Source organism: Pleurodeles waltl, chromosome 5 (genome assembly GCF_031143425.1).
Source record: "Pleurodeles waltl isolate 20211129_DDA chromosome 5, aPleWal1.hap1.20221129, whole genome shotgun sequence".
Taxonomy (NCBI): domain Eukaryota; kingdom Metazoa; phylum Chordata; class Amphibia; order Caudata; family Salamandridae; genus Pleurodeles; species Pleurodeles waltl.
The window spans coordinates 1,612,135,141-1,612,152,450 of NC_090444.1; the positions used below are offsets into that span (position 1 = coordinate 1,612,135,141).

The following is a 17,310-nucleotide window of genomic DNA, read 5'->3' on the forward strand; positions in this document are numbered from 1 at the left end:
CACCAGCCATCACCTAATGGGAAAGTCACCTTCTCTTCAGACTCAGACTCTGAGCCTTTAAACCTCCAAGCTCCCAGCGACTCCACTATTCAGGAGCCCGACTCATCACCTCAGTGCAAAGTGTGAGTATGGCTGAAATTGAATCACACACCGGGCCTACCAAAAAGCCTTGAGTCGAGACAGAGCACTGTCCTTAAGAATGTCGGCCATCCAGCCCTTCAACAAAGACCTTTTGTGGCCCTACTGCCCTCTGGCACCAGTCGGCATCAACCAAAAACCTTAGAGCAGTCGCCTCCCCACCCGTAAGTGCTACCCCATTGACCCCACAATTATTTCAGAGTCTGAAGATCCTCTCAACGCCAGCACTAAAGACGGCCTCCACTTCAAACCTGATATTGGCACTAAACATTTTGCCAGTGCCCAAAGCACCTTCAGATTTGAGAACACCCTCTGCTCCCAAACCATTGGTGTTGAAGACACCATCGGGTCTGATACTTGCATTGGCACACCTGCATTGGCACCCAAGCTATTGACCCTGAAGAGGAGCTCTTCTACGGCTTTGATGATTCGGAGCAGCCTATCCTCCAATGGCTTTGGATGCATGAGAAAAAAAAGTCTCTTTATTCATCCTCACACTGGCATGATTTCCACAAACTTACATCCAACACACGCAGAGAAATTGCCTTGCAAGCAAAAGCCTTCCTTTGTCGAGGAACTCAGCTTGGAGCGTCCCCCGGTGCCTAAAAGCAAGAAGCACAAGGACAAGGGCGTTAACTCCATTCCGTGTGAGCCCTCTCATCCATTTCCTCCTCCTCACATACTACATGTCCTCCTCCTCCAGTACCTCCTCATCCACCACCCCACTCTTCACCATTGCCATAGTCACTGGGAGGTTCCACCCAGTCCTCATAGGGACAGGTTGGGTCCTTTCACCCAGGTTTTAGGATATACACAGCACAAGAACCGCTAATGTTTCATTTACTAGACTTTAATGTTGCTTCATCTATAATAGGAATCAAAGCTACATGTTGGGTTCACATGACTATCGATTTGCCTCTTAGTTTTTTATTGGCATTGTTGTTGGGGGCGAGACATGAATGTTTCTAAAGATTACCACTTTTAATAAATGTCTGCCTATCCACCAATCTAACCATCTGATGTACTAAGGTGAAACTCTTCCGGTTTGTAAAAAATACATTTTTTTGAATGAATTTTCTAGAGAGTGTATCATATTTTTACATTATGTTTGTTGCACAGTATACATGTCAAACGTTTTCATGGCTTGGCTCGTCATTCATTCTTGGAGCCAAGCCAGACCCATGGCTTGGCTCACCCTATTAATTTGCCCGTGTACCATTTTCTATTACTAATTTAGGCTTAGTTCTTGTGGCCGCCAGTCACTTGATAAAATGATTTGTAAAAAGTGAGGACTAGAAAGGTGAAGATCTTCCCACATGACTAATTTTACAATTCTGCCACCAAGGCTTCTTGTTGCAGAGATAAAGAAGAGGGCTTGCAAGTAAAATAATTTAAAATAAGTGATCCGAAGGCAGGGACTCCAGAGCATTATTTTGTGTGGAACTGTAGTCATAAGTTCCCAGGGAGAACTACCAGGTTAAAGTGTGACATGCAGGGGCGTAGCTTTAGCGGGGGTGTTTGGGGTGTAACACCCCTCAAATGTGTTCTTGGTTTGGTAGTTGGGTCTGCTACTTTTTCACTTTTTTTATCTGTTCTCATTTCAATAAGAGGTTGTAATGTTTTTTATTGTTTTTTAATAGGTATCTTTAAAATATATAGTGACTGTTTTATCAAAGAAGTTGTAAGTCAGCACCCATAGAAGAACTCCTTGAATAGGTGCAAATTTACCACTTTTTGGAATTCACAAACATAGGCAGTAGTAGACTTGGAAAGCTGCACCAGTCTCTAGTGTCTAGCTATACCACCGGCAATCAAACACCCAAAAGGTGATGGGATGAATGTTTGCAAATGATTTAACCAGTGGCAAACGCTCAGGCTAGCATTCCAGTCCATCATTTTTCTTTGTCTGCACCATTCTAGACAGAGGCCCATCTAATGCAAACCAGTACAGACCCTGGTCTTCATGTAAACAGTCTATCCCAGAGCTTAGTGATTTCACCCTCCACTCTGCAGCATACGGATTCTTTTTAGTTGGGAAATTTGAGGAAACCCCCACCACCACCTCACTGACTAACTAACCTATGTCCCTGAACATTACCCCACATTTGAGAATTATGTCTGTAATATAATTTTCAAATGCAATCCACCTTGTGCGAATTGCAGAGCTTAATTTGTGCTAGTAATTGAGCCATGTTGGTCCTAAATTGAACATGGACGTGGAAATGGCTTCGTAGCTGGTGGTAAAATGTTCTAGCTACAATATATTTGATGTCAATAGCTTGTCATATGTTTTTGCCTACTTTACTCCGATGCCAGGATGCCTGCGAACGTGGTATTTTCTTGAACAAACAGATAGATGTGTTCCCATCTCATGCCAGAGGCCATCAGCTGCTATTTTCTGTGACGTTTTCATTTCCGTGTGATCTGATGACTCCTGCGGAAAATGCTTCCTGGCATGTCCTAAATACAGTCGGAGATGAGCTGCCATCTGAAATGCTTTTAAAGCTGCAGTGCGGCCGCGGGGTCCCCACCAGGCATGAAGCATGAGTCATCCTGCAGCGTTGCTTCCCATAATGCGGCGAAGGGGAGCTTCTTTAAAGGATGCGGCGCCATCCTCCTCCTCAGTGAGGCTCGCCGCACCCATAATGCACCGTGGCATATTAATCAATAGGCGGCCGTATCACTTGCTAGCCCTCGCCGTGCGTCAGCGTGTTGTGCTCACCCAGGCGTGCTCGGTGTGCAGTGATTACGAATGTGTATGGGCCGGTGAGTGACTGCTGGGGCAAGGTGAATGATGGGAGGCCTGCGTGAATGAGACGCTGGCGGCGAGAGTTCATTGACTCGCGCCAGGCCCTGCTTTTTAAAGAGCCTCCCACGAGATCTCGCTTGGATTCAATTAGCAGGCTTGTGATTCAGTGCAATAGTAATGTGTTTTTAATGGCTTGCAAAATGCACTCACCGCGCGCATCTTTCTTGTGTGCTATTCCAGGATAAAAGATGAATCTTCCTCCAGCGACGAAGAGGCCCGGGCAGCCAACCAGAGCGGGGGCTCCGTGCCGCCCAGCCAGAGCCACCTCCCGGCATCCTCGGGTGTCACCTACAAAAAGACCCTGCGGCTCACTTCGGACCAACTCGTGAGTCTGTTTGCAGCCCTTTCTGTCTAGTGAATGCTTTGTGGCCACAGCAGAACAAACTGTTTACGACTCCTCAGCCTGTTCTGTTTACTGTGAAACACAACTTTTATTGTTAAGCTTTCTGATCGATGGAGTAAAGCTGTTGTACTTCCATTTTTAGAGCACGTACAAAGTAGAAGTGCGGTGTAGTGCCTTACATAGAGCACTGCACAGGCCGTAAAGAAACATATGTAATGACATGAGTTGTGCGAAGCTATGAAATACATTTGTGGTACTCCAGTAAAGTTTGCACGCACAAGATATGCATGTATGTGTGTGTGTATATATATATATATATATTCAACACTTTCCTCTCAGTTAACGGGAAGACATCACTCCACAAGCATAACAAGATTAAGTGTTTATTCACCAATATATATATACACCCCCCCCCCCCCCCCAATCTTATATATGGAACACTTGTCATGAAGTATGTATATGCAGAGGCTCTTTAATCCTAGCAAGGGGCACGGTAAGCGTTATACAAATATGAATACAATCTTTAGTCCTAGTCTCAGCTGCGTACACAAAAGAGAACAGATTCATGAAGCCGAGGGATTATGTGTGTGTAACTCACACCCAGAGTGAAGAGGATGCATTGTTCTAGTGATTCACTATTCCTACTCTGATGGCCCCTATAATATAGCGAGTCCAGCTGCTTGTATGACATGAAAGTTGGTGCAGTTCTGACCAGTTGTTTCACTTGATGGATTTGAGGCCAGTATCTCTGTTTTCAGTCTCTGCGCCGTTTAGTGAGCCTAGCTGAACAAATGAATATTACTTTACACACGCGAGTGTGCGTGCCCGTTTCTAGACATAAGTCCCCAGAGTTATTTTTGTGTCTCTGTTCAGTTTTTGTGGTTTCTGCTGGAAACGTATGAGAAGAGGTTTTAGTAAACTAAAACTGGGGTGCTATAGTGCTCACCTCTGTGGTGCTTCAAAAGGACGAGGGCTGTTTTTTGGGGTATTCTTGGACACTGGGGTGGCTACATTGATTCAGGCTGCTAATGAGCGAGTTTTAGGCAAATCAGCACAGCAAGATAATAACACAGGGCTGATCATTGGTCCTACCCATAACCCACCATCCACCTCCTGTTCGATGCTGGGGAGCTAAGGGAATGCCACAGTGCTTAAACTGCAGAAGTTCACAAGCATCTATGACCCTAATTCCTTTGTTCCTTGCTGCTGCATTCATGTCTCTTAAGATCAGAAGTAGCTAGGCGCATGTCATGGGTGCTAAAAAGGAAAGTTAGAGAAAGCCAGAGTACTTTTAATTGAAGTCCATGCCAGACGGTTTTAGGATTGCTGAGTAGGTTACAGTTGGCAGAACAGAGGTTTCTAAAAAGGTGAAGCAGGAAAGGATGTGACTCTGTTGCATAGGAGACAAATCGCAATTCCTCATCCCCTCTTGCCCAGTTCAAGAGAAAGTGTGACTAAAGAAAATTCAGACATTCAAAGATTGTGGGTGTTTGTGTGTGCGCACATGTGTAAGAGCTGTTGGTTTTATGAAACTAGCCAATCCAAGAACCTAAACAAGTTTAAACCCATCCCTTTGTTTAGCATTGGTTGGCTTCATTGTCACTCTAGTTTGCTTGCTTTACAGCTTCTCCATCTTATGTATGTCCATCCCCTGGAGCGTGGCCACTTTACCATCCTTGAGTGCCTGTTTTCTATCCTTCCACTTCTCACTTCTAGGGGCACTACTTTTCTCTTGAGCACTCCTTGAGTGTGCATGTTTTTCCAAGTCTCACCTCCTCTCCAATGTGTCCTCCCCCCAAATGCCCTCCCACTCTCTATGTCCCTCTCTTGTGTATTCGTCCATCGCACCACTCGTGGTATGTGTTTTCGCCTTTGTTCACCTCTATCCACTCCACTGTTCGCTGTCACTTTTCGGGTCCTTTTTGCTCATTGTTCTCTTTTCCATAGGTGCTTCTCCCCTGCCCTGATGTTGCTTTCTCCTTTCGTGATGCTTTTCCCCTCCTCTCACCCACCCAGTCTCCTGATTTGCTCCTCTGTTTATTCCACCACTCTAGTCCTTTTTTTTCTTTTACTTTACATTTTCGCACTAAACAAAAAAATCTTAGTTTTTTTATTTCACATTCCAAGTGACATCCACCATTTTGGATAAGTAAATAAAAAAATAAAGCAAACAACGCTGTATCATTCAATTGCTTTCAAATACGTGCACATGCATCATCACACATGCGTGCAGGTGGAATGATGAGCCCAGCAGCAGTGGTCACGTCATTGCACCTTTTTAATTATTATTGTTATTGCTTTATTAATTAATTTATTTAGACAATGTTGCACATCGTCAGAAATATGCCTGATTTTGTAAAGTATTGCCAAAAGGTACTGGTAAAGCCAACGGGTCGAAAAGGTGAGGCATAATGGAATTCCACAGCAAGTTTTCAAGAGCTGTTTTTTTCTAGAGGATGATGGGAAATATTGCTTTGTTTCACTTCTAAAAAATGTTGTGCTAGATCCTACTGCCTGATTTTTGGAAAAGCACAACCAGAGCATTGGTGCACTTGTTCACTTCTGAAGACTGAATGAAACGCTAATCGCATTCCAATTCTTATTTTACTATCTCCTGGTCCCAGAATCGAATTTGATACGTTTTTGTGATATTTAATCATGACTTGGGAATTGTATCTTGTTTATTTGTTAACTCTAATTTGTTTCTGGTGTTGTTCACAAAAACTTTCCACACACACTATTCTTTGGGGAAGCCTTGGTGCTTGTGCCACGCCACCAAAAGTAAGCTTGGGATTCCTCGCAGAAAACTGTTTTTGTATTAGGACACCGACCCCCCAACATGGTTTGAAGGATGCATTTTTTAAACTTTGCTTCAAAGTTTTCTGGATGCATTTTTATCCAAAGAAATTTAGTTGTTCTCAACAGGCGTTGAGCCCTTTGTGTAAAGGTGAAATGGGTGGATAAGCAAATTCTGCTACTGTGGCCCCCTGCTCTGGATTTCTGCCAGCCTTTCCATGGCGGGGTGACTGATTTCAGCGCACCTTGGCTGTTTACAACTCCGGCAGCCATCAACCCATCAGGAACCATTTTCCCTGTGGAGATGTCAGTTCCCTGGCGGGTCTGCCCGCCAGGGTTGTAATGTGGTGGTCAGACCACCACAGTTGCGGCGGTCCAACAGTCATCATAAGGCTAGTGGTCCTTGGACCACCAGCCTTGTAATGAGGCTCTGAGACTTCTGGAAATCCCAAATCCACCACAGCATGCAGCAGATTGGCAGCAAGCTGTGTTGGTCCCGCACATTGGTGTACCTATTATCTTTCGAGCTAGTCTTGCTCTCTCCAGAGATAATTCAGTGCCAGCATGGACCCCCCCTCCCTCCCCACGACCCTCATCCCATGCTTGGGATTATGTCACAGGCCAAAAGAGTAATGTACTTTTGCTTGGTGCGCCATTCAAGTTCCCAATTGCAAGATTAATACCCGGAAATAATCTCCTGCACCCTTCAGTCTTTTAGCATCACTGGGACATGCATTTTGGCAGGTTTTATCATCTAACAGTAAATATTTCTGAGCTATCTCCAGCAGAATACGTTATATGCATACTTAAATTTGTGTCAGACAAACACGACTCCATATTTTGTGAGTGTAGAGTACTAAGTAGCTCCATGCCAGCCTCATCAGTGTCTAGTCTATCACTTGAGGTACAAACATTTTGTTTTTCGATCATGCAAAACTTGTTGGGTGTTTGTTTGATATATGGAAGGTTACACCAATACCAAGAGAGGTATAGCACATTCAATGAGAGTCAGACTGAGACAAGCTCACTCTTTTACTTATTTACATATGACCCCTACGGATCTAGGTCAGATCCGACCCCTTGTACACCGAAGCATCTAGGTCCCTGTTGCAATCTTGGAGAATTTCTGTGCAATGATATTGCCTTGGGTTGCATCTGATACTGTACCTTGTGGTTTTACTTCATGGCAAAATTGCGACCTGATCCTGAGTTTCAGTGAGTGAAATGAGGGTTAGCCGGGGTCTCCGGAGCTGTTGTAGCTGATTCCCACAAAATTTTCATTTTTTTAAACCTCTTTGCCAAGCGCAAATTCCTCCAGCTAATACTTGAAATTAATTGTGCAGAAAAAATGTGAAGAAATGCGGTAATAGCACAGCAATCAGAATTAAGGGCGTAAACATTGTTGGTGCCCACTCTTTGTTATACCAGCACACTTGCATTGAGGTGATAGATAAGAAAGGCCTATTAGGGCTTAGCCTCTAAAGTGTCTAAAACTGCAGTTCCTTGATTAAAAGTAGTAAATAACCTGAAAACATCCCCAGAGGTCTGCTGTTCCAAATTATGGGCCCAATTCACAAAGATTTTGTTGTGACCGACTTATAGCTTACTTCTGGATTTCAGTAGTTGGCCAGGAATAAGCCAAGAATTCTCCTGGCTTACTCCAGAAATTAATGAGTATGCCCTATGTAATGAAAGAGTAAGCCAAGCTACTCAAACGCTAATCTTTGTGAATCAGGCTTCATGTGCAAAGTACATAAATAAATTAGAAAACCGCATACACATCGTAGCCTTTCGGATCTTATTATTGAAAGAGACCATGTTGGGAAAAACTGCACTTTGTGGGTCGCGACTAAAGCTTTTTAAATATATCAGCGTTTAAATGCTGCGTTATTTGAAGGAATTGATTACTCCGTTGTCATTATTACAGAGTAAAACCTGCCTTTTCAAATTTCCAATGCCACCTCAATACTAATGCTTTTGTGTGTGTGTGTTTTTTTTTCTGTATTTTCAGAAAAGCCTGAAGCTCAAGAATGGTCCCAATGATGTGGTCTTCAGTGTCACCACACAATACCAAGGCACTTGCCGCTGCGAGGGCACAATATACTTATGGAACTGGGATGATAAGATTGTCATTTCAGATATTGATGGAACAATCACGCGGTACGGTCGCCATGTTCTGTGATTGCCTTGTCGTTTGTGGCGATCACATTCTCTTTTACAGCTGATCATTACTGTGTTCCAAGAAGCTGCATTTTACTTCTAATACTTCACATTATAGTAAATTATAGTGGACAGAATGCCCTGCTGTGAATCTGACTTCCCAAGTATCGGTCTAGAGCAAATGGCACTATTCTCTGAATTCTACCTAGCTATTTTCCTCTGGAAAATCATTGCAACACAGTTGATTAAGCCCCATACCTGCCCGCATAATGGCTGTGTTCACCATTATAGCATATTAGATCTCCTTTAGTGTAAAACTGTATGTCTTTTGAACTCCTCTTTTATTTTTTTGTGCATAATTCAGCCCCAAAGGTGTTTTTTCTAGTTGTGATCAGTTTGTCTTAAAAAGTGATCTATTTTTATAAAATGTTTGTTTTTAAATTCATTTAAACTGGCAAAACAAATGCTAGATGTAAAATAAAAATACAAAGCATGATTCCTATCTCAATAAAAATAAAACATGAATAATTGACTTAGTGTCCCTTTATCATGGAAAGGGTAGCTTCAAGTGAAAGGAGTGAGTGAACAGTGCAGATTAATAACATACTGCGCAGAACTTGCTGGATATTAACTAGATTCCATCCTTGCATTTAATTTAAAAGGTCGGTTTTGTGATTCTCACTTTTGATATGTCTGCTTTGAAATGCTTCCAAACCTTGAGATAGGATGCATTTTCTTTTGTCACAATCCCATTAACAATCTGAAACCTTTCTCTTCCCTGTGGCCTTGACAAGTCTCTACATTTGCATAACACAAACTGTAGTCCTAACCGCTCATCCTTTAAGTCATCCAGATCTCTTTTGTATCCCTAGTAGGAGAACAGTGGGTTAAGCCAAGGGGATAGCATGCTCTTGGGAAGTCAGGGGAGGGTTACTGCAGCAAGCGTTTCCACATTTGCTCAAATCAGTTTAATTTTTACGTGGACGCCCTTGCCGTTTTAGCAAACCTCGACTAGAATAAATGAATGCCTGCAGATGTGAATGGAGCAATGGGACATCCGCTGTCTGTCACACGTCTCCGTCACTTTATTTACAGCCCTTTTGGTAGGACATTTTTGCACTGTGACAGATTAGTGCATTTATTGTAGCAGAAAATATTCTCTGGTCGCAATCCAGTTGCTGTATAAAAACATTGACTGCATTGTGACCCCTGAAGGACACATCTGGCCCTTAGGCCCATTGGTCTGCTTTTTTGTTTTTAAGCTCAATACACTGCTTTCCTGTTTTTCCTTTGAAATTCATTCTGTACACTCTAAATTGTGTTCTACAGCACATCTGCACCAAAAATACTTAACTGCATGGGAATTTAATGGCAAATCAAAATACTTTTTATTATTATTTTTGGCATTGTTATTAGCATCTTTATCTGTATTACAGAAATCAAAATAACGATAATGGTATTTTAGCACAATAACAGAAGTATTTATTAGGGTTACTAGTAATAGCTATATAAGAATGTTCCATTCTAAACATTGATAATAGTACAGTTTTTGAAAACTAGAGAAAATAAAGTTTCTATCACTACATTACATTAGTTGTTAGTGCTCATTCTAATAATTTTATCACACGCTTTTTTCCAGCTCGGATACGCTAGGCCATATTCTCCCAACGCTTGGCAAGGACTGGACCCACCAAGGAATTGCTAAGCTGTACCACAAAGTTAGCGAGTAAGTAGCAAGCAAATCCTGTCCTGCACTGCAGAGGTGGTATCATTTGTACATTTCGTCATTTTCACCAGTCAATTCATCTTCTTGAATGATGCCACCCTCTCCAACCATTCCTTAGAAAGTGAAGGTAAACACTGCTAAAGCATTAAGGATGAACTGAAAGTTGCTTGACGGGGGAAGCCGCGTTCACTTAGTGCTTTGTATCATTTTGTGTCTTAACGTGTTCCGTCTTCTGAATACAGTGCAAATAACTACCTTTCACAGGAAGTTGAAATTCTGTGTATTTTTTCTCTTTGTGTAACCATCAGATGCAGTGAAATGCCATTTAGAAATATTCCAATAGCTTTGCTTTACTTAAGTGTGCTGGGTGCTTTACCTATTCAAGCTGGTGGAGTCTCACTGCTAATCTAATAATAATATAACACTAGTTAAATAAATATTCACCCTTAACGACACGCCACAATAATTGGCCAGCCAGTCAAGACAATGACTTTGGGAAGCCTTCTTGATTCGGAGCAGTTACTCTTCATGTGTGATCTGCGACAAGTTAGCTCACTGTGTTTTTGTAAAACAGCCTTTATTCAGTTATTGTTTAATGGATGGACCCATACACAAAGGGAATCCTGAATGAATGAAAGCCTGACAGTCTGGTGTGTTGCTTGTTTATTTTGTATTTAAGCTTTAAGCATCAGTTGAGGAGTTCTCAGCTTCTCACACTCTGAGAAAATCTCCCATTTTACCAAGATGATTTTCTCTTATAATTATAAAATCTCTGATATTTTACAGCCACAATAAGATTTGCTTGTCAAGCAGGTGATAGGTACAATAAATAGAATTTTTCTCTGTTTCCTTTGCTTAGAAATGGCTATAAGTTTTTATACTGCTCAGCACGTGCTATCGGAATGGCAGACATGACTAGAGGCTATCTGCACTGGGTGAATGAGCGAGGCACAGTATTACCACAAGGCCCTGTGCTACTGAGCCCGAGCAGTTTGTTCTCCGCTTTACACAGGTATGAAACATTTGACCTCAAATTGGGGGAGTGGGACTGTTTTGTGAAGTAAGGTCTCTTGGGATTACAGAACATTATACGTTTACCAAAACCATAGCCTGCCATTCCTTCATACAAAATCAAGAATACTTGTGATGCCTTTAACAACTTCTATTTCAAGGGTTAATTACGTAGGCAGCAATGAAAGACTGATTCCTTTGGTTGAAGCGGTAGAAGAATTATGACTTCTTAAAGTTAAATACATCTACGATGGACTTCCAATCTCTAGACTGCCAAACACTTGTCCAAGCTGTCAACCATGACTTTCAAACTTGCCTGTCTTCCTAAGTCCATTGTCACACCCTTAGGACCGTTCTCCATGGAGCAGTCACAGATATTGAGCACAAGGACTTTTAATCATGTGATCCCTCGTAGCTACAAGCATGAATAAAGTGATGTATAAGATGTAATCAAATATAATGGTTGGAAAATTAATGTCAAGTTGTAGTCAGTATTCCTTCGAAGATGCCTGATTATATATTTGAGTGAAAGTAGAGACTCTGCAATTCTTATTTCCAAGTTTTACTAATATTGCCTCTATTTCAGGGAAGTGATAGAAAAAAAGCCAGAAACATTTAAAATTCAGTGTTTGACAGACATCAAAAATTTGTTCTATCCAAATTTGGAGCCCTTTTATGCTGCCTTTGGAAACCGACCAACTGTAAGTATGACTTGGGACCTTTGTTTCATGTTAAGGTTTGGTTAGTTTGGGTTGTTACCAACAGAGATGTGTGTATGCCCCTATTTATAATGGTGTTTAAGATTGATGAGCATGTCTTGAATATTAGCAAAAGTGTATCTAGTGTATTCGCACTTAGTCCACATTTCTGTCATAAATACAGAGAAGCCAGCACTCCAAGAGGGTTGGGTTGCTATGTAGAACAACTGACCCGTTTCGACGTGTGTGTGTGTGTGTGTGTGTGTGTGTGTGTGTATGTGTGTGTGTATATATATATATATATATATACATACATACACTAGGACTATCGTTCACTCTGCCACTTTAATTTTCCGATATTAAACTATCATAGAAATATTTCTCTAGAATAACCATTATATAATAAAATACTGATATTTAGTAGAAGTAAGATATAAAATATACTTCGGCAAACTTAGTTTAGAGTAATAAACACTAAATCAAACATTTCCCGCCACTTATTGCATCTTCCTTGAGGATAAAAACCCTGGTGTGGTAGAGTAGTGTCTCTCTGACAGTGCCAGGAATCCAGAAGAAGAAAATCTACAGGAGTTACGGATGGATTGTTGGTTTGATTTTAAGTAAACAAACTAGAACAACCATGGCAGTGCTGCACACTCTTTCTGTCACCAGTTTCCACATTTTGCCACAATATTCTGTAATGGTCAACTTCAACTGCCAATTGCTAAAGAAGTAGGAGGCTTAATTTTCCCATCAAATCAGAACCTGTGCTCAGAATAGTTTTGGAAAGTTCCAACGGCTGAAGAGGGACTTCTTAAAAGTGCCAGTTTTGTCAGGTAGTAGCATCAAACCTCTCTTAAAAAAATAAAATTCAACAACAAAGGTACATATAACACATAAAATAAATATTAATAAAGTTATATCATTGTGGGCGCTCTCTCCTCATTGATTGATCACTCTTGTAATCCCATGAAGTGCATGCTTGACTGTACTGCTTGCTCTATTTCATGAACTAGAAAATGTGGTTGTATAGAAAATGTGTTTGTCCTAGTCCTGTATGTGTTTACTCATATTCTAATGCTGTTATTCCACATAAACACTTTTTTATTCTCTGTACAAATCTTTATCTCTAAGTAACAGCTATTCTCCTCCTTTCTTGAATTCATACTATATAAATATTTTATTTAGGCTCTGGTCCAGCCAGTATGAGAGTGAGAAGGTTTATTTATCTGGGCAATCTGTCCTTCACGTTAGTGCTTCGAACCAGGGCTGTGCTGCGGCATCATGTGTCACCAATAGTTGTTTGTACTTGTGCGCACCATATTGGTAAATATATTTATATACATGTGTTAGGACATCAGTTCAGTGTTAGATACATATAACACTTAACTCTTGTCAGTTTTTTATTTGCTTTGATGCTGTATCTGTGGCTGCCATTAGTTTGTTGTGTTGTACACAGTTGTATCGAGCCACGTTAGAAACTTTTCCTTTGCTCTTTGATGTTTTTACTGGACAGCAAACCAGTCAGCTAGTGTAGGCACCAGGGCACAAATGGTAAAAATCATCTTTATTATGACCTTTTTGGGACAGGCAGACTGCTGCAATATCGCTGAGACAACTCGTGTGCCCACAAATCCCCCAAAATAGATGACATTTGATAGATTTAGTAACCGGTTTAAAAAAAACTCCTTTTTTATTTCTATTACTTTTCCCACATTTCTGTCACTGAAGAATTTTGCAAAGTATAACTAGCTCAGAGGGAATGTAGGGAATGCCTTCAGCAGCAAACATCTGTATGTGGGCATTTCGGGCCATAACTGTCTGAGCAAAAATGTTGTGAGCAGTCTGCTGTACATCCAAATTGTGTTCAGCAGGAGTGATGTGCTGACATGATCTTGAATTAAGCCTTATCCTTTCAAAAATTCCCATAGTCCTAACTAGGTGCTATACGCCTGAATGGATGTATTAAAAAGGTTCAATTAAATAGTTATAAAGGCCCTTAATAAGTAAAATAACTGCCTTTTAGTGACTTTCTTTGTATTGTAACTTTATAGACGATTCTATTTTTGACAGTAAGTTGTTGTTCAACTGCTCTCTGTAGATCCTTTCTACAGTACATCACTTTTCTGTGTGGTTTCATACCCACATCCTAGGTTTCTTCCATTAGCCGTAGAGAGTAGCTGAATCAATATATATTTTTAACTGTGGTCTTCCCCAGGCCATATTGGTAAGTGATGATTCATGAAGTAGATGCCAGGAAGGTGCTTACATTCTATCTTGGTAGAGTAGACAGATGTTCTTGTGAGCATCTCATTTGACTTCATTAAAATGCCTCTATATAAATAATTTGTTATGTTAGAAGCACGCCATGTGCTAAATACATTTTTGTGTATATTCTCCAACAGAATTTTTTTACATGTACACTATTTGTATGTATGTATTCTTCATTACTTCAGTTCTAAATTTCAGCTTAATCCTCAATGATTTTCTCTTGAAAAAATTCGTTTTCTATCATCTTTTATAGTGAAAGTTAACCTGAACATGTATTCCTCATCCCAGACCTATTGTGGGTAGTCGTTCAGCCTTAAGGAGTTGACCCAAAATTAAAAACTCAAGAATTTTTGCAATATGAACTATAATACCCAGTTCCTGCAAAAACACTGCCTACTGATCAATATCAAAGAGTCATGTATTCCCATGGCTCAGCGCGACCAGGAATTGGCACAAAACATCAATACTCCGCTGCTTGCACAGTCGTAAGTGGCTACATGGAGAATAATAAATTTTGTCCCAAACATACATTTACGCAAACCCTAGGGGATTGCACAGCACAACTATACGGCACTGGAATATACGGATCCTGCAGAGTTAACGCTGATTGTTTGTGATTCTTACTATTGTGTCCAGTCCTTAAATGAATACCTGCATTACTGGCGCCAGATTGGGTTCAGAGATTCTAAAGGCAACACCATCAAACACAGACTTCTGTGTGGGAAGGTAGCAGATCAGAAGGAAACGCTCCCAAACGTCCATGTTGTACATACACTTGGACACCAGCGTGTTGAAATACACGTTGCTGGGAATGCACTGGCTGATGAAGCTGCAAAGTCAGCAGTCGCTACGGCCACTGTTGCTGCAGAAAATAGGCAGTTATTTTTCTTTTTTGAAGTTATTGGCTTCAGTGCTTTAGGGCTGCACCACATCCCTTCTTGTAACTATTGTGATAGAAGATTGCTTTGAGCCTGTAAATCATTATGTTTTACAGTGTCCGACTTGGGAATCTCATTCTATCAATTTAGGTTTGTACTTTTTCAGCATTTCATGTTCATTCTGCAGATCTTTTTAAAAACATATTTTCATAATTCCATACTTATATATATGCCATACTATAACTCATGCCCTCGCCATGCAGTTTTCTTACCAAAAATTTTATTGCAGATGTTGCAGTGATATTCTCAATGATGTCAAAGATGTTATGACTGATATAATATGTGAAGTAATTAGCTGGCGAGGGCACGAGTTATAGTTAACATAGGGGACAAATTATGGTTGGTTGAAATAACTCTAACAGCTGAATTTCTGTGGTTTTGTGCATGTGAATTCTGAGCCTAAATATAACGTCCCTGTAACCTTTATTTTTTTCAGTGACTATATATATGTATATGTGCAGGTACAGATTATCTAGTGGCAGTCGCCACTTGGTAGTTACAGTTAGGACCTAGTTTCCATAGGAAGAGCATTTTTTGTTTTGCCTATAACTTTGGCGCCGCTTGATGAACCTTCATGAAATTTTCAAAACCTATACTTTGCTCAGTTGAGCTTCTGTCTTTAAAGTTTCGTGGTGATCTGTCAAGTGGGGGTCGAGAAAAGGGGGAAAGGGGCGCCCAAAACGTGTTTTCCCCCATTCATTTTTCCATAGCACATTTAGACATGCCTACAGCCTGAACCACTGAACGGAACTACTCCAGATTGGGAACGAAGCTAGATTCTGTTCTGCAGATAATGCTTTTTGTGGTTTGGTGTAAATCCATTCAGTATTTTTGCAGCAATTTAAGGCCAGGTCCTGTGGCCAACTGCTGCAGCGCACGGCCATGGTTGGATTAAATTATAGTAATGAAAATTACTATATGTTGAAAAACAACATAGAAATTCACTGAAAAAACAAAGGTTACAGGAACATTATAGTTAGGAAATAGAATTTAAAAAAAGCATAAAAATTCACTTTAAAAACCAAAGGTTGCAGGGATGTTATAGTTAGGCTCACGTTTTAAACGTATGAAACCATAGGAATTCACCAGTTCTAGTTAGAGTTACCTCAAATAACTGACTCGTGCCCTAGGGTAACTATAACTCGCACTGAGCCTATTTTTAGCGTCCCTGTAACATTTGATTTTTTAAGTGTGTGTGTGCGTGTATATATATATAATAATATGCACACTTTTTTTCAGTGCAAGTCAAGGAGCCTAATCACATGACAGGAACTTGTTACACTCAGCCAAACCTTATCTAATGATTAGATGATGAGGTGGGAAGATACTCTTCCAGAGAAAGTGCTGGACATCCTTGTGGAGAAGATATAGGGCCTCATTCTAAGTTTGGCTGGCGGCGGGCGCCGCCAGCCAAACGGGAACCGCCAAATGGCCGCTCCGCGGTCAGAAGACCGCGGATGCCATTCTGGCTTTCCCGCTGGGCCGGCGGGCGACCGCCAAAAGGGCACCCGCCGGCCCAGCGGGAAAGACCCTGCAACAAGGAAGCCGGCTCCGAATGGAGCCGGCGGAGTTGCAGGGGTGCGACGTGTGCAGCGGCACCCGTCGCGATTTTCACTGTCTGCAAAGCAGACAGTGAAAATCTTTATGGGGCCCTGTTAGGGGGCCCCTGCACTGCCCATGCCAGTGGCATGGGCAGTGCAGGGGCCCCCAGGGGCCCCACGACACCCGTTCCTGCCATCCTGTTTCTGGCGGTGAAAACCGCCAGAAACAGGCTGGCGGGAAGGGGGTCGGAATCCCCATGGCGGATTCCCTGGGCCAGGGGAAAACCGGCGGGAAAACGCGGTCAGAATGGCCCTGGAAGCACCGCCAGCCTGTTGGCGGTGCTTCCGTGGTCCCCGGACCGCCAGGGTCGGAATGACCCCCATAATTCTTGAATACAGTACTAGACTCATTATTCTCCTGAAATCCCACTTCCACTTGCCAGGTTTGAAAACAAGATTGTGCTGGTAGGAAATATGCAACCCTGACCCTTATGGGTTGTTGGGCCTACTAGAGCCAGGGAATTAGCAAGCATACTCCATGGCAGAGAAAACTTCAAACTACTTTAAAACAACATCCACCTTTGTTTAAAATTATTGATACATTCTGGGCTATATAGGTTATCAGTAACAATGTATTACATAGGAGTACATGACCATGATTTAGACAAGATTTAAGTGCTAAAGCATTGTTCTTAAAACATCACCTTTGAGGACTACTGGGAGCCTTCAGGATATAAAGGTCCCACACCTCTACTGATCCCTAGAGGCAATGGTCTTTGAGGTAGATCATTTGTAATATTAAGAAATGCACATTTATAAATATCATACATTCAATTTAGTCTGATTAAGGTCAATAATGGGAGATTGGGTTCTATTTTA

At 41.5% G+C, this 17,310-nt stretch overlaps 1 protein-coding gene across 5 annotated transcripts in view; it reads left to right on the forward strand.

Moving 5' to 3' along the window:
* The window catches only part of LPIN1 (lipin 1), a 311,768-nt gene that overhangs the window by 279,990 nt on the left and 14,468 nt on the right, over positions 1-17,310 (forward strand). For all 5 annotated transcript variants that reach the window (XM_069235949.1, XM_069235954.1, XM_069235951.1 and 2 more), the window contains 5 exons: positions 3,128-3,272; positions 8,098-8,246; positions 9,886-9,972; positions 10,832-10,984; positions 11,570-11,684. In XM_069235949.1, coding sequence (XP_069092050.1) covers positions 3,128-3,272; positions 8,098-8,246; positions 9,886-9,972; positions 10,832-10,984; positions 11,570-11,684 — 649 coding nt within the window. The remainder of the gene's footprint in view (positions 1-3,127; positions 3,273-8,097; positions 8,247-9,885; positions 9,973-10,831; positions 10,985-11,569; positions 11,685-17,310) is intronic.